This window comes from Mobula birostris, chromosome 9 (genome assembly GCF_030028105.1).
Source record: "Mobula birostris isolate sMobBir1 chromosome 9, sMobBir1.hap1, whole genome shotgun sequence".
Taxonomy (NCBI): domain Eukaryota; kingdom Metazoa; phylum Chordata; class Chondrichthyes; order Myliobatiformes; family Myliobatidae; genus Mobula; species Mobula birostris.
Window position 1 is genome coordinate 33,086,837 of NC_092378.1, and position 22,351 is coordinate 33,109,187.

Here is a 22,351-nt window from a genome sequence, read left to right on the forward strand (position 1 = left end):
TATGACTAGCACCCCATTTCATCAAAGAAACCAGTACAAGACTTTGTAGCTAGACCACCTAATCTCTTGTTCTCATCAGATCAAGAGACTATAAGGATGTCCACATTACCCCCCCCATGGCAAGCACTGGAAGTTGTTAGACTGGTCACTGCTCTGTGATTCCACCTACCCAATATAACGGTGACAACAGAAATGGAGTTCTTTTTGACCACCAAAACCACTGAGTATCAATTAAGAGGGACTGTGGACTTCTTTCTCACGTATATCTATTAAAAATATATTTTATATGTTACACCTACTACATGATAACATGCAAGCCATAACTTTAATTAAAGGAGTCACAAACAGATCAAACCTCAATATAGATGTATGTCAACCACAGCTGTATCATTGCCCAAACCACTTGTTCAATATTTCTCACTGCAGCATTGCAGTTCTGAAGTTAATCTACAGGACAAATGGAAACAAGCTGAGCCCACATCACCCTGTTCCAGAGCCAAATTTAAGACACTTCTTTAAGTGTAGGAATATTAATTCCTTTTTGTTAAAAGTATTCTTCAACCCTACTCAGACTGAAATTGGTTGACATGAATTTGAATGATTGAAGGTAAATTGTTATAGAATTTACACATTAAGAGACTCAATGTGACCTCCCACCTTTAATTAACTCCCATAAAGAAAATAAATTATAGGTGCCACAAGACAATATGAAATATTTATCTGGATGGCTAGTAGACTCAACTGGCTTGATTCAAAGGTGCAGCATTGAAATAGGAGATTAAAGTGTTGACAGTCTTGTCCTTGTAATTGTCAAGAAAATCTGTTTAACTACTTTTAACCACTTTCATGCCGTTGGCACAAGGTAGATGGCTAATTGATGACTGAAAAAATATTCACACCTAGGATTTGCCAGTAGTTGAAGGCTCAGGAGCTTAGGTTGGAGCTGTCATTATTTAAGATTTATAAAATGTTTTACTTTGTGGTTCTGTCATACTGAATTAATAGGATACGCTATCAAGTATCAGCAGTCAAACTGAGAAGTAGGAATGGGCTGAAACAGTGACTGATTTGCCCACTATGGGCTGTAAAAATAACGTCATACTCCATCAAATTAATAACATGTTCCTGGGGAGAGGATCAAGAAGAAAAGATCACATTTCTCAGGATGACTGCAGTCTGCAAGCTGGCTGGCAACATTCATTTGTCTTTTAATCCTGCGTGAGGTTTTCTATTGAACATGCACCTTCCCTCTGAACAGTGCTGAATTTTAAGTTTGCAGTTATCTTCAGTTTAGATTTAATTAATTTTCTCACATACTTTGTAGTCTTTTCCTACCCAGTGTTCACAGTTGAGGTAAACCTGTTATTGAATGACTGTGCTATCTATATTTGTTTTAGGTCAGTGAATTTGTTGCGGCTCTCCAGGCTGTTACTGTGGTTGCTAATTAATGATAACCATTGCTAAAATCCTTTATCACATAGTGCTCATTTACTAGGAACACAATAAAGCAAATATTAGTCTGAGTTCAAGTTCTAAAAGTCTTCTTTGAAATAATTGCTCAGTTCTTTTAATAATTAGATGTGTGCCATATTTCTTTTCAGACCTCTGGTTATCCATGTTGTAATAAGGCTATATGAAAGTTTAGGGAAGGATATATATTCTGGTTCAGTCTACTAGAGGAAAGTGAATGAAGTTGCATAAAACAAAGACACTGCATAATCTCAGAGGTCCGTTTGTTAATTGGTCTGTGAATACACTTGGGACAGCATATGCTAACAGCAATCCTTATGTAGTGCACTTGCTGCATCTGAGATAAACCAAGTCTGTGGAAGATATCGGGCTATTAAGTAAGTTTTTAAAACTGCATCACAAGCTGTGAATTTTGACACACTGTCGTACCAGCAACTGCTGCTAGACAAATTAAATCCAAGGAGATAGGAAACACCCATCAGATCAAGCAGCATCCATGGAAAGAGTAAGTATTAGTGTCTCAGGTGGAGGAACCTTCACCAGAATTGGGAAGGAGAGAAAACAAGTTGGAAAAAGTTGGAAAGAGGTTCATTTTGAACAGGGTGTGTATAGAAACATCTTACAAGAGAATAGGGAGGAGGCCAGCAGCACCTCAGGGCTGGCCTGCCATTCAATGTGATGATGGGTGATTAACACTGATCTCATTTCCTGTACTAGCTTTGAATTTCAAATATTTATTGATCCACATTCTTAGTATTTGAAATGATTTAGCCTCCACAATTCTTTACGACAAAGAATGCCAGAGACTTGCTACCCTCACAGAAGAAATCATTTTTTTTTAAATTTAGGCAAAGCACAATACTATTGGCCATCTTTGCCAGGGAGATTCTCCATTCTAGGGAGTAGGGTGGAGGATAGAGACAAAATGCTATATTGTCGGCAGAAACCGTAGGCCCAGTAACAAATTGTAGTTATGGGCCACAGTTGTGAACACAAATTGTGGTTTTTCTTTGGAATGAGTCATTTGGACTGAAGAGCAGCAACATTTCAGAGAAATGCAGAACTGAAATGACTCAGCCTGTGGCACATACTGGCCCAGCCCAAACAGAACACTGGTCAGGTGGACCTGTAATCAACTTTGCCCTAGAAACTCAATCACATTTATATAGGTTTTACTCCCATAAAACAGCCAGTTGTAAAGATGGCATCCACACGCATACAGAACTAGCAGTGTGCCTAGAGCTTGAACAGGATTAGAGCTCCTTCAGATCTCTTACCCAATCCTCCTGCCTTGAATGCAGCCACTACAATGTTGGCACATTCAGAAAATCCAGGCCTATGTGCAGGAAGCTGTTGTTACTATAAAAGTATTATTAAATAAATATGGAGTTAAAGATACATCCAAATCTCGTAACCAAAATTTTAAGTATCGAATATGAATTGCCCAATAATAAAATCTAAAATTCGGGAGGGCGCGCCCCCCCCCTCTTTTTTAGATTTCTGTAAATACCTTTTACCTAGCCTAGGATTTTTGTTCTGCCATATATATGAGGAAATTTTTGAATCAACATTATTGAAAAAAGATTTTGGGATAAAAATTGGAACCGATTGAAATACATATAGAAATTTAGGCAAAATAATCATCTTAATAGCATTAATCTGACCAATCAAAGACAAAGATATTGGTGACCATTTAGTAAACAAAAGTTTAATCTGATCAATTAAAGGTAAAAAATTAGCTTTAAATAAATCTTTATACTTTTTTGTAATTATAATCCCTAAATATATAAATGAGTCAGTAACCAATTTAAATAGTAAACATCCATAAATAGGTACCTGCTTATTTAGGGGAAATAATTCACTCTTACTAAGATTTAATTTGTAGCCAGAAAAATTAGTAAATTGAGCCAACAAAGCTAGAATAGCAGGAATTGACTTCTCTGGATTAGAGATATATAATAACAAATCATCTGCATATAGTGATAATTTATGTATTTCGTTTCCACGGGTAATACCAAAAATACTGGGCGAGTCACAGATAGCAATTGGGTAAATCTTGAATGTAATTCATTACAAGGGTCTTCTTTGGGTTCGGTTTTAGGAACTTCGCTTCCTTTTATTTCTTCTAAATTGTATAAACAAATGAATAATCCAATAGTTAAGCATACTTTACGTATATGGTTTCAATTCCGAAGATTTTTTGGGTTCAATCAATTTATTTTAGCAAGTCCTATTATAACTAATTTCCTTGTTCAACCTTCCACTATGGATCAAGCTTACTTTGACTGGAAAACCAAAGGTATAGTACATTTTCGTGATTTATTTTTCGATAATTGTTTCATGTCTTTTGATCAACTTTCTAATAAATATAATTTACCCAGATCTCACTTTTTTAGATACCTACAGATTAGAAACTTTTTAATTACTGCTTCTCCTAATTTTCCACACTCATATCCAATGGATACTTTGGAAAAAATTTTAGATCTAAATCTCTCTCAGAAAAGTGTTGTAGCAATTATTTATAACATAATTATGAATTTATGTCCTGATGTTTCCCATAAAATTAAAACTGATTGGGAAACAGAACTTAAGATTATTATACCGATCGAAAAATGGGAAAAAGTTCTTCAATTGGTTAATTCATCCTCTATATGTGCTAAACATGTGTTGATACAGTTTAAAGTAGTGCACAGGGCTTATATGTCCAAAGATAAACTATCTCGTTATTATTCTTATATTAATCCTATATGCGATAGATGTCATTCCGAGATAGCTTCTTTAACTCACCTGTTTTGGTCATGTCCTTTGTTGGAAAAATATTGGAAAGATATTTTTGATATTATTTCAACGGTTTTGAATACAGACTTACAACCTCACCCAATTACTGCTGTTTTTGGATTACCAGTGATAGACTCAAATCATTTAACCTCTTCAGCTCGTCGGATGATTGCATTTCTTACTTTAGTGGCTAGAAGATCCATTTTGCTGAATTGGAAAGAGACTAACCCTCCTACTGTATTTCACTGTTTTTCACAAACTATGTTGTGTTTAAATTTGGAAAAAATTAGAAATGTAGTTTATGACCCTTCCATTAAATTTGAAAAAACTTGGAGGCCATTTATTCAGCATTTTCATATGATGTAATTTGACCATTTCCAAACTTATTTTACCTCTCTGTAGTGTTGGTTGAGAGGAGTGGAGTCATCGACACTAAGGTTTTCTTTTCTTCCATTTTTACGTTGTTAAAATTGCCCAAGTCTTTTTAGTTTAGTTGACTAATTCTGTTTAGATTAGTTTTTTTTGGGGGTGGGGTTTGTTTTTTTTTCTTTTTCATGATTTTTCTCCAGTTTTTTTTTGTCCTGTATATTCATTGTTATCCTACATGATTGGGAGTTTTGTCAATTTATACTATTTGGTTTTATAGTTACTCATCTTAAGTATAACAATGTATTTCCAACAATTTTGTATTATTGCTATGTTATGTTTATATTTTATGAAACTAATAAAAAGATTGAAAAAGAAAGAAAGAAAGAAATATGGAGTTAGTTATGGCATTGCTTGAATTTGCAGTTGTTGTTTTATTCTGGTGGTACACTAATCTCAGCATGCACCTACAGAATACTTCAGGAGGTTTGACACTGCAGTGTTCCAAGACCCTTCACCTGGTCTTATGATGACTGTTGACAATTCATCACAGAAAAATTATGAGCTAAGACAGGACCTGGCCAAAGTAAGTTGGGAGCGGCTGCTAGAGGGAAGAATAGCTTTGATAAAAGGGAGATATTTAAAAGATATTAAGTGGTCAGATTCAGTATGTCCCGCCAAGGGAAAGAAGCAAAGATGGTAAGCTTAAAGAACCTCTGTTAACAAAGAATTTTGGAGGCTTGATCATGGAAAATAGGGTATCCAGGTGTAGAAAATTGACAACAAATAAGTCCTGTTATAGGAGAGCTAAGGAAGGAAAATAGATGCCCCAAAATAGATTTGAACCCTGAAATCACCTTGGAAAGTAGGTCTAAAGAGAATTTTAAGTATAATAGAAGAAAATAGCAAGTTGCTAAGGAAAGAATAGATCCCCTCAGGGATCAGTGGAAATAATGAGTAAGGTTCCAAATGAATGCTTCATGTCAGTACTCACCAAGGAAAGGATATGGATGCTAGAAAGTGAAGATGGCGTGAAGCATGTCTGTGTCAAAAAGGAAATGTTAGAAATATTGGTGCACATTAGGGCAGATAAATCACCAGAACCTAATGGGATCTATCCTAGAATGATAAGGGAAACACAGGAAAAGATTATTTTGTGTTTTTGTGAGGCATCAGAAGACTGGTGGATAGCTAATGTTGTCTGCTTATTCAAAAGAGGAAATGGGGACAAGCCTGAAAACTATAGGCCAGTGGTGGCAGAGAAGTTGTTTGAAGATACCACAATACCAGGACTTGTATTCACATGGAAAGACAGCATTAGAAGTCAGCACGGTTTTGTGCAGGGGAAATCATGTCCCACAAATTTGACTTAATTTTCTTAGTTTTTTCTTCCAAAAAAAAAAGCACAATTAAGGCAATGTGGTAGAAATGGTTAATATGTACTTCAGTAAGACTTTTGATAAGGTCCCACATGGCTGAGGCACAAGAGATCTGGGGCAACGAACTGGATTCAAAATTGGCTTGGTGATAGAAGACACAGGATACAGGTGGATAAGCATATTTTTCTAAGTATAACTCTGTAATGAGATCATTACTGGGACCTTTGTCATTTATAATCACTTGGATATGAATATAAGTGGTCTGATGAGTAAGATTACAGCGGATAAGAAAATTGAAAGAGCCGCAGTGCAGGAGAAAAAAGTTGTTTAAGGATACAGCAAGACGTAGATCAGTTGGAAAGTTAGGCAGAGTGGTAGCAAATGGAGTTTAATCTAGACAGAGTGAGGTGATGCATTTTGGGTAAATTCTGGTAATACAGCCAGGAAATGACAGGGACCTTAGGAATGTTAAGGTACAGAAGGACCCTAAAGTGCAAAATGTGGCAGCAACTGAGAGCATGCAAAAGAGATTCATCAGGATGTGAATGGATAAAAGGAGGTATTGGAGAGGTTGGGTTTACTCGCACTGGAGTGTAGAAACCTGAGGGGATGACCTTGCAGGACAGTTGGTGAGCTTTTTTTAGTCAGATCAAGGGATTCTAGAACAAGAGGGTGCACATTTAAGGTAAAAGGGGAGAAACTGAAGTGAGATCTGAGGGTTAAGATTTTCTACACATGACGGTGAATATTTGCAAAGAGCTGACAGAAGTGATAGTGGAGGCAGATATAATTACAACATTTAAAACCCATTCGGACATGTAAAGAATAGACAATGAATACAAGTGGGTCTGTGGGATGGTCAAAATGGTACATTCAATATTTTAGCTCTCAGCAGTCTGAGAGGCCTGAACATGCATCTGTTGAAGTTAAACAACTTATCCAAAGGAATTCTTGAATATTCCTATACCAATATATCGATGCATTTTGATACCTAGCCATGAAAATGCAAGAAATGTAACATCATTTCATATCTTCTTAAATTCAGACTCATTACATTTACCTATAATTATATGCATGCAGCAGAGCAGAAATTTCTTGGAATAGCACCAGGGAGGAGGTGTTTTCATCAAGTTGAAAAACAACCAGTTTCCTCACATTCCTGATTCTGATCATAATGTTTAGTGGTTATTTGAAGAGACTGTCAAGTCTCAGCTAGATATCTAGGAATCTGGAGGGAGAAAGAGAGGGAGAAAGAGAGGGAGAAAGAGAGGGAGAGAGAGAGAGAGAGAGAGAGAGAGAGAGAGAGAGAGAGAGAGAGAGAGAGAGAGAGAGAGAGAGAAGAGAAGAGAAGAAAAGAAAACCAGGATAATTATAAGACAAGTCCATAATTATTAGACATAGTGATGTTGGTGGTTATAAAATCAAATTGCCTTTGCAAAACTAGACCAAAAATTATTTTTTTATTGGTTGAAATCTTACATCAAGTAAAAATCCAATTATGCACCCTTAGCCAATATATACTTAATCCAGAGACACTCAAATTAAAGCAGTGGAAAATAAACAAGGCCTCCATTCATCTGGAAATGAAGTATTATTGACTATAAAACACTCCTCAAAACAAGCAAAACACAGATCTCAATAAGGCATTGGGCAAACTCTTGAGAAATCTTGACCAAGCTATGCACAAATGCTGTGTACATTATACAATTTAACAAAGTACAGCAGGGTTTTGTATTTCAATGGTTTCTCATTTTGAGGATATCTATTAATTTCCATTGAAGATGTCAGCTGAACAAAAAAGAAACTGGAATCCTGAAAAACTTCGACCATTCATGTCTGGCTCTAGTATGTGGTGTGGCAACATTTCAGCACACAAGTTCTGATCATTCCAAATTAATTGAGATAATTCTGGAGGGTAAATTGTTATTGTTTTCGATGCGCAGGCCAGGGAATCTTGAAACCTCTAAACATTAAGGTATCACATTATTCAGTTTAAATTTCTTAAATTGCATGAAGCACTTCAATTCATAGTAGACTTGCTCTTACCAAGAATGGAATCCACAACTGCCTTTCATTTTCAATTTTACCAGCACCTACTCTAACTAAAGGGTAGGACAGCATACTGCGCTCCTTTTTAAATGGTTGTAATTAAATATTAATATTGGTGTTACATTTAACAAAAGAACACAACGGGATTCTTCATGAGCACAAATGTGAGTAAGTATACTTCAAAATTGACATAATTTTGCCTTTGCCTGAACTACCCAGCTAAGGTTGTATTTCCTTTTCCTGTACTCTTTTCTTTCTTCACCTTTGCCCATAATATATCCCTACAGCTAGTTTGGCATGTTTCTTCATATCTCCAGTCAATATTACTTCATGAGAAGCAGACAAAAACTTTTGAATGAGAAGATATTCACTTTCATTGTCCAATTACCACTCCATTCTGTTGAGCCAATTTAAAAACAAAAAATTCAAAAGTTTGTGATTATATGCAGGCGTGGTGGAAGGGACAACATTATTCATAGTGAACCAGCATCCTAGTGAGCATTAATCACATGCAGTTCTGTTAACTCTACTGTCCTTCATGAGACAACTGTAAACATTTTCAACATGATTTCCATACAAAGCTTCCAACCATAAACAAAATGTATTCAGGCATTATTACAGCTGGCTAAAATAACAGGAGCTGTAACATCCAACATCAAATGAGGAGTGCAGAGTGAATTAACTAAAGCTTTAAACTGGACAGAATCAAATTATTCAAATAAGTTCAAAACATGTACCTTAAATAGAAATCTGATTGCAAAGTTTCCTTACTACTGTCTCAAGGTGCTCAGAGAATTGGAGAAAAAGCTATTTTGAACCATAAGCCTTCAACAATAAAGGAAACTTATTTCCTTACCTTAGTTTGCTGAAATATCCAGAGTGACAAAGTAAACTGAAAATGTCTTAAAGCTGATGAGCCAACTCTAACTGAACCTGAGAGCATCAACTGCAACAGATCAGTTATATCACATTACATCAACCATTTACAAACTAACCAACAAATGTAGTGGCAAGACCCACTTCCCCATCCCATGCACAAAACATCACAACAGTAAAAATAAAATTATTCATATATATGCATGAATATGTATATAAAACAAGTATATATATATATATATATATATATATATATATATATATATATATATATATATATATATATATATAAATATGCATGTGAATCCTTACAAGTTGAAGTGGGTGCACAATCAATAGAAATTTGCACACACTTCTTCTCTTCAATCTCACTGATCAATGCTATCTATTAACATAGCATACGGCAGAATAGAAAATAAAAATTATTAGGCCTCACAGCAGACTTAGTGGGCAAGCCATCACAAAGGTGGCTTTTTGCATTGCTTCTTATACTGGCATCTTTCCACTACCTGATGTCTACCAATATTTGTGCAATGTAGTTAACAGTGTGTGGTACTCTTGCAAATGTTTACTGTACAAAAGTTTTATTATATAAATTTTCTAATTAACTGAAAGTTAGAAATCTTATTTACAAGAACTTTCTTTTGTTATATGCAGCCAGACTCTGCTAAGTACTAACTTCAAAATTTCCTCTTTTTATACTTTTCATAGAAATAAATATGGTATTCAGTTAAAGCAGAACTTTGCTTCAGATTCAGCAATTATGTAAATTACATACTAAATTATAATTTATAATTTACATTTTTTAAATTGGGATTTGACGACTAGTTGCTAATTGCATTGGTCACTTCTCATGTCGTGGGCTTTTGCTTCCTTATAAGAACACCTTCTTTGAAAACCCACATTCACCACAGAAAACGTTGTTCTGATGCAGCTGGAGTCCTGTATTCCCAACGTTATTTGGTTTTCCATCCACTTGTGTTCATCTGGTTACCATTAGTTTCTAGTTGTACTTGGATCATCCAAACAGGTAAGAAAATTGATCACTAGTCGTGAAACACACAATATTGGACTGATTCACCCAAATTAAACTGTGGTAAGAATTTTGATCTTTCAGTTATTCCATCACCAATTCCTATACCATTGATCAAAGTTCCACTGTGCACCTAATTGGAGATTAGTTTCATAGCAAGTCATTATCAGTGCATCCACCACCAACACCATGTCGAAACTCCTGAAGGTTTGAGACTCCATGAAAGTGAACAAATGCACCAGCCACTACCAGAACATGGAACAGCTGATGAGAGTGAAACTAAAAACAAAAAACAAGAAGAATCATCGTTAAACAATGGAAACCAAATTGTCAATGCTTCCATCTGATTGAGCTGCACAACAATTTATAATATAGAACTTTTTTCAAATATATAATTTCTGAGTGCATTCTTGGCATACCTAAACAGTACATTTCAGTTTACTCTAGATTTGTACACTAACTATCCCTTGATATTAAAGTAGCAAGTTTGCCAATCTCCTAAGCAATTATAATGTTTGAAATGAAAAAGGCCACTGATTACTCACCCAAATGTCACACTTTCCAGGGAAGAAACGCTCAGGTATACGGGCAGCATATAAGGCAGCTCCTGTGATATACAATGCTGCCATTAAGAATAACCAGCCAATCTGTCCAATGGTAGCAGCCCTGAAAAATCCTTCTGATATCATAAAGTGCAGGGTAGGCACAACTCCACTCAGCCCTAATCCCACAAAGACTCCTAGAAATAAATGAATGGCAGACAATGAGTCACACCTAAAATGCAAAATTATCAAGCAAAAATAGTTTTCTTGAACATTAACAATTCACTATTAAGAATTCACCTCTAATATCAGATGCATGGCATCTATTTCAGAAGAATTATTCCATTTAAAGTACCAACCCTAGTATTTAAAAAAAGTAGTGGTACAGAATTTTAAATTACTACAGACAACTCAGACTTGTTAACAGATTGGTCCGAACATCAATTCTTGATTGATCTTACAGCTATGTCTTTTTGTCTCTGTGTCCTACATAAAGATATACATCTTACATCCTACTTAGAACAAGTGTTTTCATTTAAGTAGCACAATCAATGTGACTGTGAATACAAGCTATGATCTTGTGACATTTCATAATACAAAAATAAAACTAATCATTCCGGGGGGGTGTCAGGAAAGGAAAAAAATTTACCAATTAAAAGGTAATGATTTTTAAAATGTGGTTGTTAACTCAATCTAGACTCTAGTTTGCCCCTTCTCAAAATATTCACATTGACAACCTCATGGAAATGAAGTGAAATTACTGACCTAGTTAGGAGACTGGTAGAGTACAGCAATATATGAAATGCAAGAAAGTGAACAGTTGTGACCTACAAAAGATCAGCTGGAGCCTTTGCTATTCAGTAACGATTTTAATAATGACAGCAGAGAGTCATATCAAAATATGCCAATGACACAAATAAGAAATAGGAGTAGGTACGAAGGCCTTTAAAGATCATGGTCTTATCTATACTTTACTGCTTCATTCGTAAACTTCTAATCCTCTTCAGGTCGAAAACTCTAAGTCAGCCTTCAGTGTAATTACTAACCTGGCCTATGCCTTATCTGGGTTAAGTTTTACAACTCTCTAAGGGGGAAAACAACACATTTAAGATGGAATCCCTTTCCCCTGAAGCTTTTCCCCATTGCTCCATATTCCTCCAACCAGGTAAAAATCCTCAATGTCTCCTTCGTTTGCCCCCTTAGAATCTTGCACACATCAACAAGCTAACACTCATTCGAATAAAAACCAGAGAGTACAGGCTTGATCTACTCAGTCGTACCTCTGGATTTTTTCTAATGGATGAATAAAGCATAGCAATGAAATGTAAAAAATCTTGGAAATGTTACGGTACTATTACTCCAGGTGTCAGTAACAGTGATAAAATAAGAATTCATAATACTGGTGTATAGCAAGATACAGTCAAATGTTTAGGACATCTGCATTTCTTAGTTCCAGAAGAACATATATTTGATAAAAGAATAATATACAGGATAAAGCAAGGTTTAGAGGGAATTCAGATGCAATTGGGAAAAGGAGTGGAGATGAGATTATTTTTTAAAGTTTCATCCAAAGGACTATGGGTGCCTATAACTCATTGCCTGAAAGAGTTGTAGATGCAGAATTTCATAAACATTTAAAAATACTAGGATGTGTTCTTGAGCTGTGACCTGCAGGGCTATGTAATCAGGTCTGGATGGTGATAGCAAGAACCAGCAAAGAAATGGACCAAGTGACCTCCTGTGTAGATCTTCCACAATTCAAAAACTATAAAGGACTCTGTTACATTAATTGAATAGCAAATATTTAAAGATGCTAAGAATCCAAAATAAAGAAATAATTTAGGTCAATAACCCTTCATCTGCATTGCTTAAATATCATTGACTCAAAACTAATAGTCTTACTCTCCAGCTACTGGTTTATTTGCTGAGCATTATCCATTTTTACTCTGTTACATCACAATCATTTATTCAAGCATGCACCATACATAAAAAAAAGCAAATTCTTATAGACTGTCTTACTCCATGGTATGGTAAAGAAACCAATCAGACTCACAGAAACCTGAGTATATTTTCATGATGATAACAGATTATATGAAGCTATGTACCCTCAAGTATACATCAACATGAAATATAAAAGAGCAAGGTTGGAAGCTCCAATTAACTTACCAGCTCGTACACCTCTGTACTGTGGTGTTGCAAAATAGTCCCACTGAGAAACTATAATTGCTGTGATACCAAGTACACAGACAACAAGCAAGTAAATGAAACACGGCTGGGGATTACAGTAGAAGGAATAATACAACCAGGGCACAAAGCTACCCATTATTAGAAGTGCTATGCCAGAGTAGTCCAACCTGAGGAAACACAAAGATAACATTAAGGTTTATTGCAGCAATCCAGAATTCCCATTACAGTATTGGAATATTGTAAATCCATAATATGGACAGAAACATAAAATTTATTCATATAAAAAATAAAATCATTATATCCAACCATTACATTTTGTAGTAAATATTTATTCAGATCTGGTTTCTAAGGCTAACTTAATTTATGGAGCAATTTTAAATGTTTTCAAACTGGATACTTAAGTATGGCTCACAATTCCCACAAAAACTGCAAAATGACTACAAGATGCTGATGTCATGTCTGTTTTTCTCCCCCTGGTTTTTCTTTTTAATATACAAATATACTTAAAATATTATTAGTTCTCCAGATTGAATTAACACTGAGCATAATGAGTTAGCGGCAAGGTTGATCTGCAGCATACAACCTAGAATTAGCTTGGATCAGTTTTGTTTATTATTATTCCCCCCAGTAGAAACATCTGTCCTGCTGGGCATGTCCCACAGCCTTGTTATTAAAGTCACATTCTACGGGCAAGACAGCACAATTTGTTTCTAACTGCTATACTGTACTCATTTGGTGCCAGCCTTTCGGAGACATACCCCGCCCCCCACTCCAACACGTCTGTACTGAAAATTAATTTGCTTTCTTCCCCCACCTTCCCCCTAATAGAGACAACAGGTCTGGAAGCCAAAAGTGAAAACTGATTCAAAATGGTTTCTCTTCCTTCCAGAGGTGCTACTTTACTTGCAGAGGGTTTCCAACATGGTATTAAGGAAATTGTACCTGCCTAGTTGAACCTGATGTTTAACAAAAACTTGAAAAAAATCAGAATGTAACTAGCTGAAGATCCGAACATGGACTTTTACAGAATGCTTATGTAATTTACATTTTTACTGCCCTTTGCATTTTCTAATAAAGAACAATAGACCATAATACAGGAGCAGAACTAAGCCATTTGGCAGAAGTCTACTCCACCGTTCAACCATTTTTCCTCTTCATCCCATTCAACTGCTTCCCCCCCACACCCCCGTAATCTTTGACACCCTAACTAATCAAGAACTTATTAACCTCCACTTTAAATATACACACTGACTTGACCTCCACAGATATCCTTCTATTCTGGGGCTACACCCTCTAATTATAGACTCTTCCCCCTATAGGAAACATGTCACACTGTCTAGGCCTTTCAATATTCATTGGGTTTCAATGAGACTCCCCCCCCCCCCACCAAAAATTCTTCTAAACTCAAGTACAGGCTCAGAGGTATCAAATATTCCTATATGGTAACCTTTAATTCCCAGAATCATTCCTGTAAACCTCCTCTAGGCCCTCTCAAATGCCAGCACATCCTTCCTTGGATATGGACCCAAAACTGCACACAATACTCCAAGTGTGATATGACCAACATCTTATAAAGCCTCAGCATTACATCCTTTTATACTCTAGTTCTCTCAAATGAATGCCATCATTGCATTTACCTTCCTTACTACCAACTCCCAAGTGTGTTCGCACCTCCAATTTCTGAATTCAATTCGCGTTTAGAAAATGCCTTTACTCCTTCTACCAACATGTATGAATACACAATTCCCTGCACTGTATTCCATCTGTCACTTCTTTGCCCATTGTCCTAATCTGTCCTAGTCCTTGTCCTTCTGCAGACTTTGTGCTTCTTCAATACTATCTGCCCCTCCACCTATCATTGTACCATCCAAAAACTTGTGCAATCGATTCTGTCATCCATATCATTAACATATAGTGTGAAAAGTAGCGGACCCAAAACAGAATCCTGTGGAACATTACTAGTCACTAGCAGCCAGCCATAAAAGGCCCCTTTATTCCCAATTTTGCTTTCTGCCAATCAGCCAATCTTCTATCCATTCTTGGATAACTAAGGAAATAAAAGATAGTATCAAATTAAAAGCTCATGTGTACAAAGTTGCAAAGAGTAGTGGGAGACTGGAGGATTGGGAAAACTTTTAAAAGCAACAGAGAACAACTAAACAAGAAATAAGGAAAGATAGAGTATGAAAGTAAATTAGCACAAAATAAAAAAACAGATAGCTAAAGCTTTTATAAATATACAAAGCGGAAGAGGGTGGCTAAAATCAACGTAGGTCCCTTGGAAGACGATAAGGGGAAATTGATATTGGGTGATAAGGAAATGGCTGAGGCATTGAACAACTATTTTGTGTCGGTCTTCACGGTGGAGGACATGCCTAATATGCCAAAGAAGGATGTTATGAATGAAATGGGAGGTGAGGACATCGATAAAATCACTGTCACTAAAGGGATAGTGATGAGCAAACTAGAGGGCCTGAAGGTAGATAAGTCCCCTGGTCCTGATGGGATGCATCCCAGGGTGCTGAAGGAATTGGCGGAGGTTATAGTAGACACTTTGATAATCATTTATCAAAACTCTCTAGACTCTGGGCAGGTCCCAGCGGAGTGGAAGACAGCAAATGTCACGCCACTTTTTAAAAAAGGATGTAGGCAAAAGACAGGCAGCTATGGGCCAGTTAGCTTAACACCTGTAGTCAGGAAAATGCTTGAAGCTGTCACTAAGGAAGAAATAGCGAAACATTTAGAAAGGAGTGGTTCCATTCGACAGATGCAGCATGGATTCAGAAAGGGCAGGTCCTGTTTGACAAACTTACTGGAGTTATTTGAGGACATAATGAGTGCAGTGGATACAGGGAAACAGGAGGATGTCATATACTTGGATTTCCAGAAGGCGTTCGATAAGGTGCCGCTCAAGAAACTTATAAATAAGATACGGATGCATGGAGTCGGAGGAAATGTATTGGCATGGATAGTGGATTCGTTAACCGATAGAAGGCAGAGAGTTGGTATAAATGGGTGTTTCTCCAGTTGGCAGTCAGTGGTGAGTGGGGTGCTGCAGGGGTTGGTGCTGTGCCCACAGCTGTTTACCATTTACATTGATGATCTGGAAGAGGGGACTGAGCATAGCATAGCAAAATTTGCTGATGACACTAAACTAAGTGGAAAAGCAAATTGTACAGAGGATGTGGAGAGTCTGCAGAGGGATATAGATAGGTTAAGTGAGCGGGCCAAGGTCTGGCAGGTGGAATACAATGTTGGTAAATGCGAGATCATCCACTATGGAAGGAATAATAGAAGAGCAGATTATTATTTAAATGGTGAAAGACTGCAGCATATTATTGTGCAGAGGGACTTGGGACTGCTCGTTCATGAATCACAAAAAGTTGGCTTGCAGGTACAACAGGTTATTAAGAAGGCAAACAGAATGTTGGCCTTCATTGCTAAAGGGAATGAATTCAAGAGCAGGGAGGTCATGCTGCAACTATACAGGGTACTGGTGAGGCCGCATCTGGAGTACTGTGTGCAGTTCTGGTCTCCATACTTGAGGAAGGATATACTGGCTTTGGAGGCAGTGCAGAGGAGGCTCACCAGGTTGATTCCAGGGATGAATGGGTTAACCTATGAGGAGAGATTGAGTCGCCTGGGACTATACTCTCTGGAATTCAGAAGAATGAGAGGGGATCTTATAGAAACATGCAAAATTTTGAAAGGGATAGATAAGATAGAAGTAGGAAAGTTGTTTCCATTGGTAGGTGAGACTAGAACTAGGGGACATTGCCTCAAGATTCGGGGAGAAGATTTAGGACGGAGATGAAGAGAAACTGTTTTTCCCAGAAAGTGGTGAATCTGTGGAATTCTCTGCCCAGGGAAGCAGTTGAGGCTTCCTCACTAAATATATGTAAGAAATAGTTAGATAGGTTTTTACATAGTAAGGGAATTATGGGTTATGGGGTAGATGGAGCTGAATTTACAGACAAATCAGCCATGATCTTATTGAATGGTAGGGCAGGCTCGATGGATCAGATGGCCTACTCCTGCTCCCATTTCTTATGTTCTTATTATACATTTGCTGTAATACCATGTGCTCTTACCTTGTTAAGCAGCCTCATGTGCTGCACCTTGTCAAATACCTTCTGAAATTCCAAGTACACAATATCCATTGGCTCTTCTTTGACTATCCTGCCTGTTACTTCTTCAAAGAATTCCAACAGATTTGGTAAGTAAGATTTTCCCCTTAAGGAAACCATGCTGACGTTGGCCTATTTTGTCATGTCTCTCCAAATATACTGAGATCTCATCCATAAAAATGGACTCTAACATCTTACCAACCACTGAAGTACAGCGAATTGGCCTATAATTTCCAGTCTTTTGCTTCCCTTCCTTCTTAAAGAGCAGAGTGACAATTGCAATTTTCCAGTCATCTGGAACAATTCCTGACGCTAGTGATTCTTGAAAGATTACTACTAATGCCTCCACAAACTCTTCGGATACCTCTTTCAGAGCCCTGGATATAGATGTTTGAGGTTCAAGTGACTTAGCCACCTTCCAACCTTTCAGTTTCCCAAGCAGCTTCTCCAAAGTAATCGTAACTACACTCACTTCTGCCCCCTTATTGTCTCGAATATCTGGCATACTACTGGTGTCTTCCACAGTGAGGACTGACTCAACATACTTAATCAGTTCATTTGCCAGTTCTTTCTTCCCTTTACTACCACATCAGTGTCATTTTCCAGCAGCCTAATATCCACTCTTGCCTCTATTTTACTCTTTATATATCTGGAAAAAAACTTTTGGTATCCTCTTATATTATTACATTTCATATTTCATCTTTTATCTCCTTATTGCTTTTCAATTGCCTTCTGTTGGTTTTTAAAAGCTTCCCAATCCTCTATCCCAATCATAATGTATGCCTTCTCTTTTGCTTTAATGCTGTCTTTGACTTCCCTTGTCAGCCACAGTTGCTACATCCTCCCTTTAGAATGTTGCTTCTTCCTTGGAATGAACTAATCCTGCATCTTTCAAAATACTCCCAGAAATTCCAGCCATCACTGCTCTGTCATCCCTGTTAGTGTCCCTTCCAATCAGCTGCTCACCAGTTACCTTTACTCAACTGTAATACCAATATATCAGATTTTAGCTACCACTTCTCAAACATAGTGGATTTTTATCATATTATGATCACTGCCTTCTAAGGGTTCCTTTACCTCAAGTTCCCTAGTCAAATCCTGACCATTGTATCACTGCCCTTTTTACATGCCTTTTCGATCTCCCATTGTAATTTGTACCCAACGTTCTGGCTGCTGTTCGGAGGCCTGTATTCAACTCCCATCAGTGTCTTTTTACCCTTGCATTTTCTTAACTCTCCGAACACGGATTCTCCATCTTCTGATCCTATGACACTTCTTTCATTTTTGTTTAATGAACAGAGCCACCCCACTCCCAGATGTCATCTTCTCTCAACCACGACATCGTGCCTGTCACAGTTCAGACGTTCTCAAATATAGGCCAAAGGGCTATTAAATCACCTCAATAGGAAAACAATCACAAAGTTCAAAGTTCAAAACAGAGAAATTTCATTCATCATAGGGGTAAAGCGACAGCTTGCCCAGGATTTATTCTAAATCTTTGCTTTATATTTTGTTGTAGTTATTTGCAAATCAATATTTTGCAGTTATTACTAAATCAATTGCCTTGTATCTTCTGGTATTTGCAAAAATTAAGGCTACATTAGTCTATATAAATGTTTGTCAAAATCATCCAAAAACTTTTGACTTTACAGCTAAAACCAATTCTGATGACTCAATAAACTAACATTTAACGAATGATAAAGATAGCCTACTATTTTCAATCAAGAGGGAAAAGTACTCTATTGGTCCATTGCCTAAGGGATAATGCTGCGTATTAAGATGTAAATAAATATGAGTGCCCCAGTCAGTAAAACTTTTCAGATACGTTTCAGAGGGGGAAGATCACGCAGCAATAGCAGCGAAAAAATGCAACACATTTTATTTTTGGGCAAGGTCTTTGGTTTAATACCATTCTAAATACATCTCAATCATACAGCTAAATAAGTGCAAGTGAAAACTATAACTCAAATTTACTGGGGTTATACACCCAATTACTGGATTACTATAAGCAGTATTTTCATATCAAGCAACATAAATACTTCAAAGTTAATACTGTAATACTACACTGAAAGAACATAAACACAATTCCTCAGCATTATTGAATACATTATTCAGGAATATTAAATTTTGACTGCCAAACCTGATCAAATGCAAATCATGGTGATTAGTATCCAGCTAAACAAGGGAAAGTCAGATCACTGTGGAAGTTGTCAGTGTTGAAACAGACATTCAGATGACAATTTAAGGTTAATTACAGAAAACAAAAGATATGGTTAACAGGTTCATAATAGATTGACTAAACCACATTCTAAACAGAAAAATAATCTACAGAATCTCATGTTTATAAATTAAAGTCAATTAACAGGTTATCAGTTTACTTTTTTTTAAATAAATGGTTACTTACTTGGAAAATACACGTGAAACATTTTCTGAATGGCAGTAGAATGTATGAAACAACCAAGAGAAACACAGGCAGAGAATGGCCCCAAGGAAAAATGCCCCAAATACAACTTTCTCTTGCACTGGGGCCACAAATGATATGTTCGGCCTGAACATGTAAAAAATTCCAAGACCCAAGAAGAAAAGACAACCTAAAAAAAAGGGACATATACAATAAAGTAAATATTGCCATCCAGAAATAAATGAGGAATGACTTGTTTTTAAATATACATATTACTCCTTGAAGCCATTCTTTGGTACAGGGGCCCACAGCATTCTTAACTTCATCAGCTGGAGCGTTCATTAGGTCAGGAAGTCACGCTGCTGCTGTATAAACCTTGATTAGGCCACATTTAGGAGTACTGCATGCAGTTCTGGTCAGAGCATTACAGGAAAGATAGAGGCTTTGGAGAGGGAACAGAAGGGATGTTGCCTGGATTATGGAATTATGGAATTTAGCTATAAGGGGAGACTGGGCACCCTTATATTGTTTTCTCTGGAGTTTCAGAGGTTGAGAGGCGACTTAATAGAAGTACTATTTAAATTATGAGTTGAATAGAGTAGATGATAACTCTTTTCCACCCCCAGAGTAGAAATGTCAAATGCTAGAAGGTATAGCTTTAAGATTGGGCGGGGGGGGGGGGGGGGTTGAAAGAAAATATACAAGGCAAGTCGTAGGTGCCTGGGAAGTGATAGAATCAAAATAATAACAACATTTAAGAGGTATTTAAAAAGGCACATGAATTGGCAGGTAATAGAGGCATATAGACCTTCTGCAGGCAGATTGAATTAGTTTAGATTGGCAATAAATTTAGCACAGAAAGACCTATTTCTATGCTGTACTGTTCTATGTTCTATAAAGCTCTGTGGCTCATGAACATTTTACAGCTAAATTTTATATTGTATTGGAACTAAGAGGATGGTCACTAAATGAGGAAGAGACAGTGAACTCCTGAAAAAATAAATGGGGGTTAACTAGGTGTTTGTAATTCCAGAATTTGTCTTTGGAAACCATTTATACAGCTATTCTCACAGAAGCAGCAGAATCAGGGACTTGAGGCAAAGGAAAATCTGAAGGGTAAGAGATAAACCACTTAGCTATTTCCTGACATTTTAGAAGTTATTGAAAAAGTCAATTTTAATGAATATGAATTAAAATGAAAAAATCTGTAAATGCTGGAAATCCTAAACAAAAAAATACTGAAAAAATTGAGTAAATCTGTCAGTATCTCTGCACAGAACAGACTAATTATTATTTCAAACACTGGTAGAGAAAAGCAGATGAAGAGGAGAAACAGAGGTATATAAAATTAATCCAAGAAAAGAATGGGTCAAGGACCAGGCAAGCAAGAGTGATGGTGTGTCCAGGAGTCATGGGCACAGATAGATGTTTCTGGGGCGCTGTAAGACTCCAGGATGAAATGTTGCCCTCCTGGTGCCAAGTCAAGGATATCTCTCAGCAGGCTTACATAGAAAATTCTTAAAAGTGAGGCTGAGCAACAAAAGGTCATGGTACTAATGACACAGGGAGGGAAAAAAGAAGTGGTCCTACAAAGTGTATTAGGAAGTTACGCAGTAAGTTTAAAAGCAGTACTGCTAGGATTGTAATCTCAAGACTACTTCCGATGCTAGTGAGGCAAAAAATAGGAAGATAGCACAGTTAAATAAGTGGCTAAAGAGCTGGTGCAGGACGAATTGCTTGAGGTACAGGGATCATTAGGCTTCTTCCAGGGAAGGTGCGACAAATACAAGAATGAATTGCTTCTAAACTGTTGGACAACTATATTCTCACAGTGACATTGCTAGTGCTAATCAGGAGGGATTATACTAGATTGGCAGAGAACCAGAAGAGTGGCCAGTGAGTGGATAGCTTGAGGGAGAAGACAGAGGTTAGTTAAGTGAAGACACTTGGGTTGGATGGGCTGAAGTGTATTTACTTACAGTAAATGCAAGTATTATTATTAAAGCAAATGTTAGACCTGTGTAGGTACATGGAAATATGTTATTTTATATATAAATGATTTAGACATTTGTGGATTGATTAGCATGATCTTATAGACAACATAAATTGATAGAGTTGTGAACAGTGAGGAAGGTTGCCAAAAGAATCAGAAGATCATAAACAACTGGGCAGAAAAGACAGCAGATGGAATTAATTTTCAACAAGTACAACCTGATGCATTTTGGGAACAGTGTATCTAACTGGGCCATCAACTAAAACCAAATAGCTCCTCTGTCCACCCACCATTCAAGATGTGAAGATATAGGGGAGAAGGAAGAAAAAGATAACAAAGTTGTTTACACCATCAGGGATAAACAGAGAGTAAGAAGTGGAGAGTTTCTTAAATGCATCTATTTTAATGCTAGGAGCATTGTAAGAAAGGTGGATGAGCTTACAGCATGGACTGATACCTGGAAATATGATGTTGTAGCTATTAGTGAAACATGGTTGCAGGAGGAGTGTGATTGGCAACTAAATATTCCTGGATTTTGTTGCTTCAGGTGTGATAAAATCAGAGGGGCAAGAGGGGGAAATGTTGCATTGCTTGTCAGAGAAAATATTACAGCGGTGCTTTGGCAGGATAGATTAGAGGACTCGTCTAGGGAGGCTATTTGGGTGGAATTGAGGAATGGGAAAGGTGTAGTAACACTTAAAGGGGTGTATTATAGACCACCTAATGCGGAGCGAGAATTGGAGGAGCAAATTTGTAAGGAGATAGCAGATGTTTGTAGTAAACACAAGGTTGTGATTGTGGGAGATTTTAATTTTCCCACACATAAACTGGGAAAGCCATTCTGTAAAAGGGCTGGATGGTTTGGAGTTTGTAAAATGTGTGCAAGATAGTTTTCTGCAGCAATACATAGAGGTACCAACTAGAGAAGGGGCAGTGTTGGATCTCCTGTTAGAGAATGAGATAGGTCAGGTGACGGAGGTATGTGTTGGGGAGCACTTCAGGTCCAGTGATCACAGAGCCATTAGTTTCAATATAATTATGGAGAAAGATAGGACTGGATCCAGTGTTGAGATTTTTGATTGGAGAAAGGCTAACTTTGAGGAGATGCAAAAGGATTTAGAAGGAGTGGATTGGGACAATTTGTTTTATG

At 37.1% G+C, this 22,351-nt stretch overlaps 1 protein-coding gene across 1 annotated transcript in view; it reads right to left on the bottom strand.

Moving 5' to 3' along the window:
• Positions 1–7,440: 7,440 nt before the first annotated feature.
• The window catches only part of LOC140202651 (adiponectin receptor protein 2-like), an 81,235-nt gene continuing 66,324 nt past the window's right edge, over positions 7,441–22,351 (bottom strand). The window contains exons 5-8 of the mRNA XM_072267756.1: positions 19,212–19,398; positions 12,660–12,847; positions 10,497–10,690; positions 7,441–10,230 (exon numbers count right to left, since the gene is read on the bottom strand). Of these exons, the coding sequence (XP_072123857.1) occupies positions 10,102–10,230; positions 10,497–10,690; positions 12,660–12,847; positions 19,212–19,398 (698 nt within the window). The 3' untranslated portion in view covers positions 7,441–10,101. The remainder of the gene's footprint in view (positions 10,231–10,496; positions 10,691–12,659; positions 12,848–19,211; positions 19,399–22,351) is intronic.